At 40.7% G+C, this 19,949-nt stretch overlaps 1 protein-coding gene across 10 annotated transcripts in view; it reads left to right on the top strand.

Annotated features, from left to right (window-relative positions):
* Positions 1–19,949, top strand: part of SPECC1L (sperm antigen with calponin homology and coiled-coil domains 1 like) — a 135,698-nt gene that overhangs the window by 80,309 nt on the left and 35,440 nt on the right. For 8 of the 10 annotated variants that reach the window (XM_044775374.2, XM_070516585.1, XM_044775370.2 and 5 more), the window contains 3 exons: positions 4,630–4,713; positions 6,624–6,780; positions 10,210–10,312. In XM_044775374.2, the coding sequence (XP_044631309.1) occupies positions 4,630–4,713; positions 6,624–6,780; positions 10,210–10,312 (344 nt within the window). Of the gene's footprint in view, positions 1–2,630; positions 2,743–4,629; positions 4,714–6,623; positions 6,781–10,209; positions 10,313–19,949 lie in introns of those variants that run through there. The other 2 variants (XM_044775378.2, XR_011505501.1) reach the window with 2 other exon arrangements.

Below are 19,949 nucleotides of genomic sequence, written 5' to 3'. Positions count from 1 at the left end.
GTGAGAGATTTGGGCAGAGTTTATATGCAGAACTGGAGGCCTTTTCCTTTCTGGTATTCTGCCTAAACCCTCGCTTTCCAGCAGCTTTGGTTGTCCCAAGATCTGTCCCCTGCTTCAAGGCAGTAAGGCTGTGGGCTTTCTACCAAATTTTAGCTGCTCTGTGTGGCCTCAGCTGGGGCCTACACTCATGCCTACAGCCATAAAACTGGGAAACTCACCCAATGCTGTTTCCTTCTTCCAAGTGTTAGCCTCCTTTCATTTTCTGCTTGCTTTTGGTTTCTCTTCAGTACCTTTAAGTAGTTGATTTTCATATTTTTTCAGGATTTTTATAGTTGTTTGCGGCAAAAGCGTTGGTCCATTTGGAACTACTCTCTATGAACAGAAGTTGGATATTTAGGCTCCTATTTTTAAGCCCACTACTTTGCCTATAAATTTGGTTTCAGAAACAATAGAGGAACAACTGCCTGTACCTATTTATTTCTGTGATTTCTAAAATAAGAGAGAATTAAGTAGCAGACCTAGTATGCTCATATTATTGCTACCTGTGTGTCAGGAGTGAACAGAATATCTCTGTGCAGGTTTATCCCCTTTATCTGAGCCCTGGGTCTCATCCTCTTGAGCTTTCACAGATGCTGTTAACCTCACGCTGTTATCTCCTTCTCCTGTGTCTTCAACTTGACCCTCTCTGCTGGCTCCTGTCCATCATCTTTTAAAAATGCTCGCATCTCTCCTATGTTAAGAAAGACATCCTCCCTCTCTCCCCACCTCCTCCAGCTGCTATACTGTCTCTCTTACCCTTGCAAGGTAAGGCTTGTCTCCTTCCCATCTCCCACTGATTCCTCAACACATTCTTACCTTGGTTTTGTCCCCACCAATGTATGAAATTGTTCTGACCAAGGTTACCATAACCTCCATGTCACCAAGTTCACTCCATCAGCTATATGCTGGTAATTTCCAAAATTATATATTCACTCTGACTTTTCTTCTCAACTCCCTCTCTGACTGTCTGCTCCACATCTTTCCCTGGGTATCTCCTAGAGTTCTCATCTATTTCTCTCCCATAATACTCTTCTCCTTTCTTATCTCTGGATGTGGAACCTCCTTCCTTCCTGCCTCCATATCCAGTGGGTCAGCAAGTCTGTTGATTCTTCCTCATTGAAGAGTCCTTGAGTCTATTTACTTCTCTCCATCTCCCCTGGTACCACCCAAGTACAAACCATTCTTATCTCTTCTCTGTACAGTCTAACTCATCAGCCTGTGTGTACTGTTACTGCTCCAATCCACTGCAGCCAGAAGGCTGCTCACCTAATCAAACCTTCACTGGCTCCTCATTGCCAACAGGGTAAAGTTCAAACTGGTTAACTTGGCCAGCGTTGTCTGCATGCTTTGCTCTTGCCTGGCCTGGCTCTCCCGCCCTGCCTTTGCAGCCTCACCTGCTCCTCTTTGCCCCGTCCTCTGAACATTGCTGTCCTGGATTTCTTTTGGTGTATGCTGAGCATTCAGCTGAGAACACTCCCCTCCAAGGTCTCGTTTGCCTGTATAGAAGCTATTAATTATCCTTCTAGTCTTAACTGAGATGTTGTTTCCTGAGAAGCCTTTCCGGACCTCCTTTCAAGAGCAGGTCACGTCCCCTGCTGTGTTCCTAGAGCCCCTTGTACTTGTTCTTTCCTAGCGTCCCTTACTTGAAATGACTTTTTAAATGTCTGACTTCTGCTCTAGACTCCGAGTTCCATGAGAGCATGTTTCCTGCCTCTTTTCTTCCTTTCTCTGACCTTTGCACCAAGCCCAGTACCTGGCAAGTAGTGGGCACCCAAATGATTTCTGTGTAATGAACGAATTAAAGACAGTAATAGCTCCATATGGTAATAGAATAGACTCTATTGCTATAAAATATAGTCTCTCCTGCCCACCACACTCAACTATAATATGCTAAGCTTATTTCCTGAAGAGGGATAAACTGACAGTTGGACATGAAGATGGAACCCAGCCCGCTTAGGCAGTAGTGGCTGGACATGTGTTCTCACTGTGACAAGAGCCTCTGAGCAAGCTTGATTCTCACCATGAAAATACTTCATGAAAAGGCAGCAGACTGTGTTGCCTGTTGAAAATTACTACAAATAATTTGAAAAGAATAACCTATTTGGGCTTTCAGTGCCATTTTGTACGTTTTCAGGAAGTAAGTGTTGGTCTTTGGTAGGAACTGTCTGCCATGTTGAGACGCACTTGGATCCTTAGACATGCTGTAAGAACAAGACTTAGCCAGGTGCTGGGCAAATGAATCAGCAGTAAATTTCGTGACCTTTGTTTCAACTGTGTGCCTAGTGTGTGCAGTGTAAGAGGGAATGAAATAAGGCAACTTAGAAACGCTCTCCATGTAGGGAATGACAGGCGCTTCTGCCTTAGTGGCTCCACCCCTTGTTTTGAATCATTTGTCTTTGTAACTTTTGTTTTCACTTTCTTCATTTGTTCTTGGGGAGAGTAAGATTTTAGGGAAATGACCAGTTTCATAATTGTAAAATGGAAAATTTGATTAGATTCAAAACGATGATTTCTGTATTCTACTATTTCTGTGTTCTACCAACTTTGTTTTGTCTGTCCGACTTTCTGCATGATGTGCCCTTCCTGTGAAGAGGAATGCCAGCTGCCGACAGGGTTCAAAATTCTGATTGATGCCTGCTTGTAGGCTCTTTGCACAGAGGTGATCTTTGTTCCAGATAAGAAGGATGTGCTGACCCGAGCTGTGTAAGTCCTGTCTTCATTAGGAAAGTGGGTCTGTCCTTCCCGCTCCCTTCCCCTCCAGAGTAGCGTGTAGTCACAACCAAATGTTCCTCACATGCTTAGAAAATGCGTTTTGGAATGAAAGTGTGCTGTCCTTGAAAGATAAGGTCATATGCCATTACTTTGGACATCATGATGTTTTGAGAGGCAGTTTTTTAAAAATTGTCACTTCTTAGAAAGAAGTGTTGCATGACCTGTTTGACTAGTGTACAGTAAATTTTGCCTTTCCCCTTGTCAAAATATGTTTGCTATGGGGACATCTTGGACAATGAGACTAATAGTCTTCATTAAATATAAGGGGTGGCATTTTCCCTCTTCCTCATCACACATCGCTGACATACCCTGAGCAGGTGAACACATCCAGTCTGTCCTTGTACTTGTCATCCTGGCCTGATGACAGTCTTGTCGGACTTGTAGCCCTAGTAAGAAGTGTGCTGATCTGTGTTTGGGGCTCCCACTATGGGCGTGCAGGTCCTGAGGAAACAGTGTTGAAGCTGGACCTGAAGGATGATAAAGGTAGCCAGGCTAAGGAGGGAATGGAGGAGGAGTATGGAAGGCGAGGGAACAGCTTGTACCAGTGTTCGAGGAACTCAAGAAACTCCAAGACAGCTTGTGTTTGGAAAGTAAGGGAGGAGTAGAACAAGGTGAGGCTACAAATGTAGACAGTGGAGGCAGTCTGACTGTGTCCTTTCCTGAATGCTCAGAAGAGTCTGGGGCTTCCTTGTTGCCATCAGACTAAAGTCCACGTAGCAGGTAATGAAGGCTCTCGTCAGTCAGCCTCATCCTCCCATTACAGCCCCTTTTTCTGCTGCTCTCTCTGTTTTCCATATGCCCAAGTTTTAGCCACAGTGGGGTTTTATTATTCTGTGACTTGAATGTCCTTTGACCTTTGCTCTGATTCTTGTCTGGCTGAAATACCATTTGCCACCCCTCTTCGCTACTAGTAGAGCCCAGCTGAATGTCATTCTATTGTTGAAGGCTTCCTGCTGCCTGAAATCCAAGTGCACGACTGCTCTCTCTCTGGTTTGATGGCACTCGATCATTCTGTTGTTCTGACTATCCATCCTGACTTGTCTGCGGTTCTGTGTGTGTTTGGCTCCCCCACTAACTGTAGGCATGTAAGGGCAAGGCTTTTATTTAGTTTGAACCTTTACACCTAGATACAGCAGGGGATCTTTGAATTTTGGTTGAATTGCATCAAAGAGGTAAGTAGCAGTCGATGATTTAGAAACATTCATCTGTGTCAGATATCTCATCCCTAGAAATAAAACATTGGATGAAACGTTTTCCCATGTTACTTGGCTCTGAAAGTCGTTTTGTGTAAGTTCGTTCTATGGGGAATTGAAGCACCCTGGATTGAGAGAGGAGGAGCCTCTAGGGCGAGAGAGTAAAACTCACCTTCCTGCTCCTTGTGTTACTTCACAGTTCAGGGTCAGGTTTGTTTTTTCTTTTCTTTTTTCTTCCTCTTCCTCCTCCTTCTTCTTTTTTTTTGCTGAGAAAGATTGGCCCTGAGCTAACATCTATGACAGTCCTCCTTTATTTATTTATTTATTTATTTATTTATTTATTGCTGAAGATTAGCCCTGAGCTAACATCTGCTGCCAGTCCTCCTCTTTTTGCTGAAGAAGACTGGCGCTGAGCTAACGTTCATGCCCATCTTCCTCTACTTTAAATGTGGGATGCCTGCCACAGCATGGCTTGACAAGTGGTGCGATGTGTAGGTCCATGCCCTGGATCCGAACTGGTAAACCCTGGACTGGCCAAGCAGAACCTGCAAACTTAACCACTGCACCACTGGGCCAGCCCCCAGGGGTCAGGTTTCTTTACTGTGACCTTTTCCACTTTGTGCAGAGCATTTATTAAGAACATCTTCAACCAGCCGACCTGCTTCTCTGCCGAGAGTACCTGCCATGGAAAGTGCCAAGAGCATCTCAGGTAATGACTTTTATCTGGAATTTCCATAAAAAAGACTTGTCCACAAGTTTTAGTAATGATACTGAATACTTCCTCTTTAGACTTATTTAACTTTACTTACTTCTTTAGCTCTTGAGTTGGTTTTTTTCACTCTGAATTTCCCAGACTGTTGTATCTTCCAGATTCTATAGAAATCACATTTCATGGCACTGATTTTAAAAAACAGAAAACAAAAGCTAGATAGTACCATTCATGTAACAAGTATTTATTTAGTGCCAAGAGTGGGTTAGATGATGTGCTGAAAATACAACTTCATACAAAGTTGATATAGTTGTGAAACACTAGAATATTTATCCCAAGGCATGTCATGACTGTTTTTGAAGAGTTATTTCAGAGCACACTAAAAATTCTCTGGAAACCAGGTTGTTCCAGTATGATAAAGCCATCCTGTAACGATGCATTTGGAGAGCTGCTCTCTTAGTCTCCTGGAGCTAACTGTTCAGTTTATCAGTTCTCGTTGTTTTCCCTTTGTGGCCTTTTCTTACCTTTAATTCCTCCACTGGAAAATGGACCGGGAAAGGAGAAAGTCTTATAACCCTGCCTCATAGAATTAATGCCCCACTTGTACATGGATTTAAGTTAGTACACTTTGTATACATCATGGCTGGGTGTTTAAATCAGTGAGAAGCCCAGCCAAAATTATCAGCCCAAAGCCTTTTCCTTTAACAGTTCTTCTGATTCCTTCTCAGTCTGTTTCCTCTAAAATATATAAAATTATGAAAGATATTCTCATCCAATTTCCTAGCACACCACTTAAAAGAAACTGCTGATTTAGGGCATACAGAGATCTGACATTGAAAGGAAAAACAAGAATAATTATAAAATTATATCAGAGATATGTAAATGCATCATTCTAATAAGATCATGTAATAGGAGAAAGCATCTGTCTCCTCTGGGTCTTTAAAGACATCATTTTACTAATGCAGAGTTATAGTCTGCTTGTGGTTATCCTGAAATCATCAAGAAAAATTTAGCCAGTAAAAGGGGGCAGCTTCAGTCTCGGGGAAGAATTAGTGGTGTGTGACACTGCTTGCATTGCAGCCAGCCCAGAGGTGCTACAGCTAATGGCTCCTGCATGTCCAGCATCTTCTGAGGTGAGAGAGAGTTTGTCTGAGGTCAGGAACTTCGTCTCATATCTCGCTTCTTACTGGGCTCAGCCCAGCGTCATGAGCACCGCTCGTGCTCGGCGCATCCTTGCTAGAAAGCTGCTTTTGTTGTGGCTCTGTTATCAACGGCTGAAGTGACTGCTTCCACTTAACACTTCTCAAAACTTTCTGTAATTCCGACAAGGCACAATGTCTTACTATGCCAGTTTCAAAATAGGACTTTTCTGATTGTTCTTATTTCTCAGTAATTGACTTGATACCTTTTGGTTTTCTGTCTGACTCATTGATTTATGTTTTTTTAAAAATATGGCCTGACTCAGAATTAAGTGTAGCCCTATCATGAATATCTTTTTCCTTTCCCTTTAACAGTGTTTTTGGCTAAGTTCAGAAAGCTTTGGTTGATTTCAGTTGAGCATGAGTAGTTGTCAGGTACTGCTTTAATTAGCCTTTGGTTTTGAGCTGTATTTGTGATTAAAGAAACCTTTATAGAGTACTCACTGTGTGCTGGGTAGGTCTGTGAGTGTTACAGGGGTGGATAAGACACGCTCCTTGCCTTCAGGGAATGTGGGGTTCAGTGCACATTTCAATTACTGTACCTTTTGAATAAAAAGAATCCTTTCAAGTTATCAGTAAGATGAAAATTTTAGTTTTTCCTCTTGTATGGTAATTTCTGCTCTTTTTGGAATCTGCTGAAGAAAATGTCTCAAGAACTCAGTTTAAAATGTTTTTGCTATAAAGTGCATAATGACCATTTCTCACAATCAGTGTCTCGACGAAGTAGTGAAGAGATGAAACGAGACATCTCTGCACCTGAGGGAGCCTCACCAGCCTCTCTGATGGCGATGGGAACCACGTCACCACAGCTCTCCCTCTCCTCCTCTCCCACGGCCTCTGTGACCCCCACCACCCGAAGCCGGATAAGGTAGAGAACAGTTGACAGTGATCTGGTTCATGTGTGCCTTTCCTTGCCTTGTGAGGGGAAGTGATCAGGTTGTAAAATAATGGATTCGAGTTTTGATTTTTTTCTTTGTATGTTATGAAGTGTTTTCTGGTCTCTTCTTCTATGCCCGGTATTAGATAAGATAGCTTAGAAGTAAAAAGTAAAAGGGAGAGTTCCTTTCCCCAAGCAGCTGGGGTTTTGGGGTTTTTTTAAATTGGAGAACAGTTGAGTCCAAACGTAAGTCTTGTGAAATTTGACTCCTGGGTGTGGATGGAAGTAGGGAAGTATCAGATTGGGGCCTTGAGGGTGGTGGACGCGAGGAGGGTGGCCGTTACTGGCAAGGTCGATGACTTGGGTGATTGTACAAAAAGGGTGAATAAGCGAGGAGTTGAGGGAGCTCCCAACTGAGGAAGTGGTGCTGCACCTGCAGAGATGACAGGCACAGAAGACCAGAGGAAGGTGTGCACCTACCGTATCTGGGGCAGTAGGGAAAACGTGGACTAGATGGGGTGTGGCCAGGCAGTGGACCCTCTTTAAAGCCAAATTGAGTCACTTTGATGTAGTAGCAAGTATAAAGTGGGTTAAATAAATTAGTGTGAGAAGATGATTCAAGGATTATTCTATTTCTGGACAAAAGTCGGGGAAAAGCTACTAAAAGGATAGTTTAATATTTCTAGGACGGTCATCAATTTGGACCAGGGTGATAACAGTGGAAATGATGAAGGGAGCGTTGGACTGAGAGTTTTCAAAGGGAAAGATGATTAATTTTGGTAACAGATTTTTAGAAAAGGAATGAACGAATGAGAGCTACTAAAGGTGGCCCTAATTATTTCAACTGGGAGCTGAGAACATGATGCTGCATTAATAATCGATAAACAGTACGTGAAAATGTAATATTTCATTCATATTTCTCTTACATCACAAGCCATTTGGGACTAAGCAGTATTTATAATTTAGAAGAAAAAAATAGATGTCAAAAATTTAGCGTACATTGTTTATAGGAATGACAAAAAACTGTTGAGACATATTAAGAAGAATTGCAGGAGGGATACGAATGGGTTTCAGAACTTTAGCCATATACTGACTTAAAGGTTTGAAGATAAAATGGAATATTCAGCCTCTTAAATTCAAATTATATACAGTCACACAGCATATAACCATGTTTCGGTCAACGGCAGACTGCATATATGTATGGCAGGGGTCCTGTGAGATTGGAATCGTGTAGCCTAGGTCTATAGTAGGCTGCATGGTCTAGGTTTGCCTCAGTGCACTCTGTTTGCACAGTGACAAAATCGCCTAGTGATGTATGACTATACTTACTTTTACAGCCCTGCCTCTAGGGAACCAACCTCTTAGAATAGTGGTCCCATAAGCCAGGGTGCCCTCAGAGCGAGTAGAGGGTGCCGTGATGAGGCCAGCTCACGCTCTGCCCTTGCTGGTGTGGGGGAGAGCACTGTCTGTGCTTGTCTTTGTGTCCTAGGCAGTGGGCTGCCTGCAGGTGCCTGTGGGAGGGGCTCCGCTCTTCCTGGGTCCCCCACTCACAAGCTGTAATCTTCAAGAAGGCATCTCCTGGCCTTCGTTTCCTCATCTTACAATGAAGAAGTTAGAAGAGAGGACCCTCCAGCTCTAGGAGGCTCTTCTCTGCAGCTTCTCATTGCGTCCGTAGAGTTTACTCTTCTTTGATGCCTTTTAAGCTGTTTCAATGACAAAATGGGCCCGGTGTGAGCCAGAGTAAACCTTTCGCATACATTGATTGTAGTACTTACTTTTATTTTGAGCATGATGGAGATTTCTTTTTGGCTTGCGTTTTGGTGTTCATTCATATATCTTAACTTTATCATTCTCTTTTCCTGTGTTCAGTGGTGTTATAACAAATTTCTTTGAACCCTTTAAACCAAAGCAGGAATCCGGTGGGCTGACATAAAACATAAAAGTATATTTCTTCAAGGCAGCAGTCTAACTGCATGTTGAAATATTTTTGTATTTTACTTTGGGTTCTAAGATAAATAAAAATTGGTGCTATTTCACTGCACCTCTCAATTAGAAAAGCTTCAGTTCTAAATGTGTACTCTTTGATTTCCTAGCACACTTTGAAGGGTAAATACAGACAAAATCGATGTGCTGAAGAATACCAAGCTGCTTGTGACATAATAACCTGTAGGACATTTTTGGGCCAAGTGTATGGAGCATGGGGCTAGAGTCTCCACTTTACTTATAAAGTACTCACAAAAAACAGACCAAGCTTTTAAGAGTATGTTACTTGTCAAGGGGCAGGTTATTCTACCAAGCACTCTCTCTGTTTCCAGGTAGTCCTTAGTGCTCTGGTTTACTTCTAAAGTAGCTGCCAGAAGGAAGAATTTGGTACTGATTGAGAAGGGTTGGATGCCTCCCCTACTCCGTCCTGAGGGTGGTGACAACTGTTTTTTCATTCATTGTCTGGTCTGGGGCAGGATATTTCTTCTGCCTCCAAGGCAATTGGCAGTGCCCTAAAGTTTCCTATATAATTTTAAGAAATCAGTTTTATATAGCCATTGTTTTTTTTTTCAAGCTTCTATACTATGTCCATTCTGTAATAAACTCTGAAGTTCCTTGAGGGTGCAGAGCCCCTGTGTGGTTCCCTGTTCATTCCCCAACACTTGCACATTGCCCAACACAGTGCTCCATAAGGAGGAGGCATTGAATGAGTGCGTGAGTTTACAGAAAAGTCCCATTTTCTATGCAATGTAAAATTCTAATTACCTACAGTCAGTAAAGAGTGTACAGCTTAGCAGTAAACACATTTGAGACATTTTTGGGATGTTTTAAATGTTTATTGCCATCTGTTGTCTTATCTGCTTCCCCTGGTTTTAAGCACCTGGATGGCAGGAACTATGCCTTATAATTCTTCACCTTATATAACCTTGTCCTTTGTATTTACAATAAGTGATTTTTTTTAAAGATGAAATGATTGATGATATAAAAGGTTGGAAACAAAAATGAGTAAAATAAAACCAAAGCATAAAGATTATGGAAGGGTAAGATATTGAATGAAAGGCAGCCATGACAAGTTTCAGATGCTGCCAGTATCGGGTTGTTTTCCCCCTTCTGAGTATCCTGGAATGCATTCCATTAATTGTGAATGCATGCTGTACTGACTCTTTGCCAGTTTCCATGAGGATAACAAGTAGAATCCCTCCCTTCAGATAGCAGAAACCCCTGATAATGGTGGGTCTGTGGGGACCCTGTAAAAATTGGTAAGTAAAATCAAATGAATGAAAAGATACATCTTGCTAATGGATGCCCACTGTGTGCATGTGTCTTGATCAAGAAGGCAAACCAGCACTGTCCTCTTCTGTTTTTTGGATTTCTGGTTTATGATGGTGCTCAAATAAAAGCTATTTCAACTTTACCTTCCTTATTTTCACTTATCAGGGAAGAAAGGAAGGACCCTCTCTCAGCATTGGCAAGGGAATATGGAGGATCGAAAAGGAACGCCTTGCTGAAGTGGTGTCAGAAGAAAACAGAAGGCTATCAGGTAACCATATGGTTCCTTTATCCCACATGAGCAATAGCCAAACCAAGTGCTGGAGTGTCATAGCTCGCTACATATGTCACGTCAAAAGTGGTGAGTCCTATCCCAAGCTTCAGGAACACAAAGTTTACCCCGAACTTGGCTGAGTATCACTTGAATGAAATAAGTTTCTTACCTTTCCAGAGTAGCTAATCTTTGCAATATTTTTATTCAGCTGTTATAGCACTGTCTTATTCAAGTCCTGGTTAAATGCTTTTGTTGAGGTCTCATCTGAGCCAAGAGTGAAAATATGTTTTACTTTCCATTAATATTGTAATTATTGAAGTTTTCTTTTGGCTCAGTTGTTTTTCATAGCATTTCCGTCTCCCCACTGTGCTGTCTTTGTGCCCTCATCATTTCACATCTGAACTATTTTGATAGCCTGCCCTTTCCGCCCCTGTCTGTTGTCTTTCTGTCAGTCTCTTTCTCTCTCCCTTTTTTTCTTTCAATTTTTTATTCCAGTTTTAAGTAATGTTAAATGTGGCATTTGGAGAGATAGACCTAATTCTACACAAAATGGAAACCTCTAAAATATTTCCATTAGGTTGCTGAAAAGTACAATTTAGATTCCCAGTGTCCTCACTTAGGATTTTAGTTACAGAGACTCTTCGCAGCCTGCAGCCAGTGTTCTCGAATGCCATTTCCTATTTTGGTGCAGCTGCACTGAAGTACAACATGAGAAGGGAATTAGAGTTCTCTATTCTTGTCTCATCACCTCAGCCCTCATCTCACCAAAATGACATAAAAGAACTAAGCAATAACATTTTCCAACAATTTTTGTGTAAAAGAGGTAATAAGGTAGTGGAGAAGCAGGTTGAGAAGATCTGCCATCAATAAATCCCTTTTGGACAAATTAGTACATCATTTCAGCAGTGATCCTCAGCTCATTTAGGATAAAAGAGCCAAGTGTATTGCAATCGACTTTCAGTTCTTAGAAAGTCAAATAGTCAACGAGGATTTGCTAAGCGTCTGCGTGTCTCCAGCTTGCATTTGATACACAGGAGACTGCTAGCGTTGATGGGGATGTAAAGCAGCCGGAACCGCTGTGCACTGGCGATGGCAATGTGAAACAGTGCTGCTGCTGTGGAAGAAAGTGTGCAGGTTACCGAGATATTAAACACAGACTGACCCTATGATCCGGCAATTCTGCTCCTCGTGTGTGTATACCTTTCCAAAATAATGAAAAACCTGAACTTGGTCAGATGTTTGTACACCTGTGTTCATAGCGGCACTAGTCAGAATAGCCAAAAGGTGGAAGCAACCCAAGTGTCCATCGACAGATGGATGGATAAACAAAATGTAGTATACCCATACAGTGGGCTATTATTCAGCCTTAAAAAAGGAAAGAAATTCTAACACATGCTGCAACATGAATGAACCTTAAAGACATTATGCTAAATGAAACAAGCCATACACAAAAGGACAAATATTTTATGAGCCCACTTATGTGAGTAGTCCGATTAATAGAGACAGAAAGTAGAATGGTGGTTGCCAAGGGCTGGGTCAGGGGCTAATGGTGGGGGGTAAAGAGTACAGAGTTTCCATTATGCAAGATGAAAAAGGGGCCGGCCTGCTGGTGCAGCGGTTAAGTTCACCCGTTCCGCTTCGGTGGCCTGGGGTTTGCTGGTTTGGATCCTGGGTGTGGACCTGGCACCTCTTGGCAAGCCATGCTGTGGCAGGCGTCCCCCATATAAAGTAGAGGAAGATAGGCAAGGATGTTAGCTCAGGGCCAGTCTTCCTCAGCAAAAAGAGGAGGATTGGCAGCAGATGTAGCTCAGGGCTAATCTTCCTCAAAAAGAAAAAAGTTCTGGAGATGGATGGTGGTAATGGTTGCACAACACTGTGAATATAGTTAGTGCCACTGAGCTGTACACTTAAATATGGTTAAAATGATAAATTTTATGTATGTTTTACCATAGTAAAAAAAAAATACTTAGAAAAAAAAGTAAATGATTGGGATACAACTAAATAGAAAATCAGCAAGGACATACAAGACTTGAACTATATACTGTATATATGAACTACATACTAACTAGACCTATAAGATAATCTATAGAACGCTCTACCTGACAGCAGCAGAATACACATTCTTCTCAGGTGCACATAAAACAGTCTAGGATAGGCTATGTGTTAAATCATAAAACCAGTCCCAATAAATTTTAAGAGATTGAAATTATGCGGAGTACCTTTTCTGATCACAATGGAATGAAATTAGAAATTAGTAACAGAAGGAAAATTCACAACATGCCAAAACTTATGGGAAGTATTGAAAGCAGCGCTCAGAGGGAAATTTATATCTGTAAACACCTATCTTTAAAAAGAAGAAAAATCTCAAATCAATAACCTAATTTTTCACCTTAAGAAAGTAAAAAAAGAAGAGCAGACTAAACCCAAAGCAATCAGAGGGAGGGAAATAATAAAGTTTAGAGCAGAGGTAAAGGAAATAGAAAAATAGTAGAGAAGATCAAATGAAACCAAAAGTTAGTTCTTTGAAAAGATCAACAAACTGATAAACCTTTAGCTAGGTTGACAAAGGGAAGAAAAGAGAAAACTAAAATTACTAAAATCAGGAATAAAAGAGACATTACTAATGATCTCATAGAAATAAAAAGGAATGCTATGAACAATTATATATGCCAACAAATTGGATAACCTAGATGAAATGGACAAATTCCTAGAAATACACAAACTATCAAAATTGACTCAAGAAGAAAGAAAATCTGAATAGACATAACAACTAAAGAGATTGAGTTAGTAATCAAACACTTCCAACAAAGAGAAGCCCAGGACCAGATGGCTTCACTGGTGAATTCTACCAAACATTTAAAAGAAGAGTTAACACCAGTCTTTCTCAAACTCTTCCAAAAATAGAAGAGAGAACACTTCCTAACTCATCCTGTGAGGCCAAAATTACTCTGATAACAAAGTCAGAAAAAGACATCACAGGTGAAAGAAAACTACCGACCAATATTCCTTATGCAAAAATCCTAAACAAAATACTGACAAACAAAATCCAGCTGCAAATAAAAAGAATTATACACCATGACGAAGTGAGATTTATTCCAAGAATGCAAAGTTGGTTCAACATATGAAACTTAATCAATGTGTAATACACCATATCAATAGAATAGAGGGAAAAAACACAAAATCATCTCAGTAGATGCAGATTTGGCAAAATTCAAAACCCATTCATGATAAAAACACTTAAACTAGATAGAGATAGAAGAGAACTTTCTCAACCTGTTCAAGGGCCCACAAGGAAAACTCACAGCTAAAATCATACTTAATTGTGAAAGACTCGATGCTTTCCCCTTAAGATCAGAAACAGGAAAGAATGTTCACTCTCACTATTTAAAATTCAACATTTTAACTGGAAGTTCTAGTGAGGGCAGTTGGGCAAGAGAAAGACATAAAAGGCATTGAAAAGTAAGTAAAACTATTTTTGTCTGCAGATGACATGATTGATACCTTAAAGAATTCACATAAAAACTGTTAGATGTAATAAACATTCAGCAAAGCTGCAGGATACAATGTCAATTTACAAATCACTTTGCATGAAAATTCTAAAAAATGAAATTGACGACACTTCTGTTTATAATAGCATCAAAAAAAATAAAATACTTAGAAACAGGTTTAACTAAGGGGGCACAAGGCTCGTACACTGAAAACTATGAAACATTACTGAAAGAAAATCTAAGTAAATGGAAAGACATCCCTTGTCCATGGATTGGAAGTTTTGACACGTGCTACAATATGGGTGAACCTTGAGAATATGCCAGGTGAAAGAAGCCCAACACAAAACTCCAGCCTGAAGGACTTTGATACTCCAGACGTGAAAGCAGGTATGAAACCGATACTCTCAGCTTTGCTTAGTGGCTGGAACGTCAATGCCGGTGGCTACAAGTTTAATCTGGGACTGAAGTCTCAGGCATAAATTGATATTGTGTAATCTCTTAATTTTTTTTCTTTTAGAGCATTTTTTTATTGAAATCTACTTCACATAAGGTACAATTCACCCATTTAAAATGTACATTTTAGTGGTTTTTAGTGTATTCAAAGAGTTGTGCAACCATCATCAAAATCAATTTTAGAGTATTTTCATCAATCCAAAAAGAAATCCTGTACCCATTAGCAATCACTCCTCATTAGCTGTAGGCAACCCCTGATCTTCATTCTAGCCCTATAGGGTTGCCTCTTCTAGACACTTCCTATAAATGGAGTTGTACAATGTGTGGCTCTTTGTGACTGGCTTCTTTCATTTAGTGTAATATTTTCAAAGTTCGTCCATGCTGTGAATACTCCTTTTTATGACCAAATAATATTCCATTGTATGGATATATACCGCATTTTGTTATCCATTCATCTGTTGATGGCCATTACGGTTGTTTTGGCTGTTACATATAATGCTGCTGTGAATGTGGTATTCAAGTTTTTACATGGACATAAGTAATTTTCTCATCTTCCTGTCCATCTTCTATTCTGCTTCCAAAATAGCTTGAAATTATGATCTTCTTATATCTCTTTAAGCTGCTTCCCTTTTGCCATTCAGTTAAAGTCCAAGCGGAACAAGGCCTCTTATGATTGATCTGGCCCCTATGTAGCCTTATTGACTCCTCCTGCTTCTTAGGAAATCGTCAGTCTCACCTTGGCCCCAAATGCCCACCATCCTTTCATTCCACCTTTCCACCTGAGGAGTCTCTGCGCTGTCAGCTCAGAAGTTGGCATCTATGCAAGATTGTTTCTGCCCTGCTCCATCTCTGCAGGCTCACGCCGTGCACGCGCCGCTCCTCCCGACTCCCTCCTCACAGAGCCCATGGAGCATAGTTCTTCCTTGACTGGAACTCAGTCCAGAACAGAAGGTTTTCTGTATTTCAGAGCATTTTCTTTGGGGGTCTTTGCATCTGTAATTCATCTTCCCTCTTTTCCCAAATCACAAAGGATATATCATAAGGGTATCAGAGTTGTCAGTTGGCTTGTCTGTCTTGCTTTCTAGAGTGTAGCCCCTTAGAAGGGCCTGTCTTTGCCTCCTCAGCAACTAGAATAAGGCTCAGCACATGGCAGAGCTGAGTAACTGTCTGAACCTGTATATTGAACATAATGGAATACGTTGGAGGGTCATCTTTAGAACAGTGGTTCTCAAATTTGTATGTAAAAACTTGTGAAGATCATGGGAAAAGTGCCTGTTCTGAGAACCACTCCTAAAGATTTGTGGTTCAGGAGGTATAAAGTGAGACCCTGGAATCTCCATTTTTACAGCACTGCAAGTAATCCATAGACCACACTGAGAATCATACATAGAGTAGTGATTAAGACCTTGGACTTGAGTGTCAGGTAAGGTTTGAATGTCAGCTCTGCCCCTTAATTTTGTGGCCTTATGCAAATTACCAAGCCTCTTTGAGCCTCAGTTTCCTCTTCTGTAAAATGGAAAAGTAACTGAGGCAGTCATTCACATTTCCTCGCTTATACTACATGTCTAATAGATTTTTTTTTTGATGAGGAAGATTGGCCCTGAGCTAACATCTGTGCCAGTCTTCCTCTATTCTGTATGTGGGATGCCACCACAGCATGGCTTGATGAGCAGTGTGTAGGTCTGCACCAGGGATCAAACCCGCGAACCCCAGGCCGCCGAAGTGGAGTGCACAAACTTAACCACTATGCCACCAGGCTGGCCCCTAATAGATTTTTAAATTATTATTTTCTTCTATGTTATTGGATGTCCTCTTGTAACATAAGCTTTAAATGTTCCTTGACTACTACTTAAATTGAGTAATTTTAGATAATTGTATAATACCTCCCCCTTAATTATGGAACTTTGCCAAGCATCAAGTGGATTGAATAATTAAATAATCAAGTTATTGGGGTAGTTTAAGCATTGTATCAGTGATTTAACTAAATGTCTCTTCGTTCCTTCTCACTTAAATTGTCTGATTCTGTGATTTTAAGGTAAATTGTGTTAGGTTAAAAAAAATATACACAGGGGCTGGCCCAGTGGCACAGTGGTTAAGTGCGCACGTTCCGCTTCTTGGTGGCCCGGGGTTCGCCGGTTCAGATCCCGAGTGCAGACATGGCACTGCTTGGCAAAAGCCATGGTGTGGTAGGCGTCCCACATATTAAGTAGAGGAAGATGGGTGTGGATGTTAGCTCAGGGCCAGTCTTCCTCAGCAAAAAGAGGAGGATTGGCAGTAGTTAGCTCAGGGCTAATCTTCCTCAAAAAAAAAAAAATACACAAATCAATTACTTAAGAACTTAATTTAAATTTTTTTTCATTTACTGGGTGCTTAGAATGCAGGAGGAAATATAATGCAAAACAGTAAATTTAACATCCATAAAGAAAAGTTTTTGTACACTCGACAGACTTGTGCTACAAACCCAGTTTCCCCCTTACTTCCTACGGATGCTTCTATAATGATGTGTATGTATGGCTTTTTTGTTTGTCTGGTTTCTGTTTCCTGTGAGACAGATGTCTGTTTTTGCTATTTAAAAGTAGATAGGATGCTGGTTCTTTTATTTCAAGGTCTGGGAGTTAAAATTGGACAGTCTGAAATGCATCATCTTTTTAAACTGAAAGATGTATCTGATAGAGCTCTCAATTTGTCAAGAGCCATATAAGAAGTGCCAGAGCCTTTTCCTTATCTAGCTGTAAATGAGCATACCCATCCTTTGGAGCCAGCAGTTTGGGACCAATCATTTGGTCTCTGACTACTCACAGTCTGCAGGGTGAGGCAGTTTGTGACATTTGACTAGCTCACTAGAGCAGGAGCTGTTACGTGACACTTAGCACATACTGCTCTCTCAGGCCCCACATGCATCATCACTGCCCCGACCGCGCGTGCTTTATGTCGTTGGAGCTGTCTCATCAACAGAGATGGATTCCCTAATACCGTATCATCTTCCTCTGGCTCTCTTAAGAGTCATCCTAAGATAATTGTGCTAATCGTTGTAATTTCATTAACCCTCCATTACAAAACAAGCCCTGTGAGTTTGCTTTTATCTAACAAATAGATTTTTCTCTTTTAAATTGTGCCCTGTCACTCACTGTTCATTGAAGTTTTAGAATACTAGAGTATTACAGTTGAAAGGACCTTGACGTTCTGATTTCCTGACGTTCAGGTTTACAAATGTGGCCTGGTGGCATAGCACCTAAGTTCACATGCTCTGCTTCGGTGGCCTAGGGTTTGCCAGTTGGGATTCCTGGTGCGGGCCTACTCACAGCTCATGAAGCCAGGCTGTGGCAGGCGTCCTACATATAAAAAAAATAGAGGAAGGTGTGCACAGACGTTAGCTCAGGGCCAGTCTTCCTCAGCAAAAAGAGGAGGATTGGCGGCGAATGTTAGCTCAGGGCTAATCTTCCTCAAAAAAAACAAAAACAAAAAAAATGAAAAAACAAATGTGGGACTGAAACCCCCCACAAAGATAAGTGACTACCTCACAGCTACATCGTGAGTCCATGGCATTACATAAACAACCTTTGGAACTATTGCCTTAAGGATTAACTCTGCTTTTTTTTTTTTAAATCGGTGCCTCAGTTTCTACACAATTACATTTTTAAATTTAAATTTAAGTATACAGTTAACTCTAATAATTCTTAAGTGCTTATAGAGAGAACTGATGATCTGCTGCCCTGTTCCATCACCTCTGTGATTTCTTCTTCCCGGAGGCAGCTACTTTCAATTCTTTCATCTGTTACTTTAGAGATTGACAGTACCAGATTGATAATACAGGAGTAACCAGGTGAAAGGGAAAAGAGTTTATACTTTCAGTAAATTTTTCTTTGGTTCTAAATTTTACATTTAATAGCTTCCGTTGTTCCATTGTTTTCTGGTTCTGGAAAAACCCAACTGAATGTAATCAAGGAGGCTCTGAGGTTAATTTAAGAGAGCTTTTCTTTGGATGAAAAATCTCATTGTTTTCTGATAAAATGCCAGACCTAGAAATGGATTAGTTAGTCCAAAGGATAATGAAATCACTTAATCTAGTACAGAATAGTTTAATAAATGAACAAAACCTTTTAGTACTGCCTGCGGTAATTTAATCTCAAATAAGCATTAAGAATGCAGTTTTATTGGCGGATTTGCTCATTAGTGCTTGGGCCGAAGAAGAAAAGGTTGTACCTTTCTTAGTAGAAATTAGTGGAATCAGAAGAATTGATGGACTTGAATGATTTAGAAGTGGTATTTTTACCTACTATGCTTTATTTGCATTCTAGCAATTTTTCCTAATAGAAAAATTAAGTTACCAAATACATCCTAAGCTGTGCCAGATAGTGTGCTGGGTGTTAAGCAGAAATCAGGATATAAAAAGGTAGCTCCTGTTCTGAGGAAGTTTGTGGACTAGTCAGTAATATACACATCAGCAATTAAAACTCAATCTGGGCTTCTGTTTATGGTTATGATAGAATATCAAACCAAACTCTGCTGAGAACTACTATAAAAGTTGTTTAAAATACAAAAAAAAAAAGAATCTTTGAAGGCTCTGGGGACTCACCAAGGCAGCCAGGACAAATCTGGCAGGACCCAGCAGCGCAGGGAGAAAGAAAACGCATTGCGTTGAGCCCCATATCTACTCCTGCTCTCTTAAACCCCTGGAGCCTTTGCCAACTCCTGGCATGGGGCAGAGACCAAACAGAAAGCAGTGGTTCAGAGTTTGTTTCAGAATCACCGAGTTGGGAGACTGAAATCTGAACTCAGAGCTACTAAGGCAGCCAGAATTTGAGCATCCTAAATCCCAGGGAAAAGACAGTCTCAGAGTTGGGAAGTCTACAATTGACTGAGCTTTTGCTCTCAGGGTATTTGTCACATTCTGAGCCGTGTGGAGGGAGATTTAGAGAAATTTAGAGATTTATTAGAAAGCTGCTGCCAGGAGGATAAAAACTTAAGCACAGGTTTTGTTCTCACAGTACTAGGGAGACAAAATTAGAGATCAAGGCCAGCCACAGAGGAGTGATCCTGGCAAACAGCCAGGATTTGAGTAGAGACCTCTAAAGAAGTATGCCTTACAAGTAAGGGTTGGCTGGAAGGGATCAGCTTGAAATTCAGCTTCAGAGCTTTCACTGATTGGCTCAAGGTGATCAGCCCTAACTTTAGGTGGCTGCCAGAAGAAACTTAAAACCTCTGGAAGGAGATGACATCATTCAGCCCCTTACACTCTGATACACAGTCTTGCATTCCATCGGAAATACTGGCATGCCAATAAATATGATCAAATGACTGAAAATCAAGGGAAATAACAATAGCAAGAACTTCAGGTGATCCAGATACTGGAACTCTCAGGCCTTTAGAATAACTGATTAATGTGTTCAAGAAAATAGATGAAGAAAAAACCCAAAAACCAAAATAGATGGAGAGAATTTTACCAGAGAACTGGAATCTATAAAATAGAATCAAATGGAAATTTTAAAACAAAAAAAAATAATAGCTGAAATTAGGAACTCCAATACATGTATTTAACAGCACACTAGACACAATAAAGATTTGTGAATTGGAGGATTGATTAGCTAAAAATGTCCATAATGAAGCACTAAAAGATGAAAGGATAAAAATACGTAAGACCATACAGACACATGTAGCACAATAGAAGGTTTAACATATGTGTAATTGGAATC

Source organism: Equus asinus, chromosome 8 (genome assembly GCF_041296235.1).
Source record: "Equus asinus isolate D_3611 breed Donkey chromosome 8, EquAss-T2T_v2, whole genome shotgun sequence".
Classification (NCBI taxonomy): Eukaryota; Metazoa; Chordata; class Mammalia; order Perissodactyla; family Equidae; genus Equus; species Equus asinus.
This window is presented reverse-complemented; position numbering and strand designations above follow the sequence as displayed.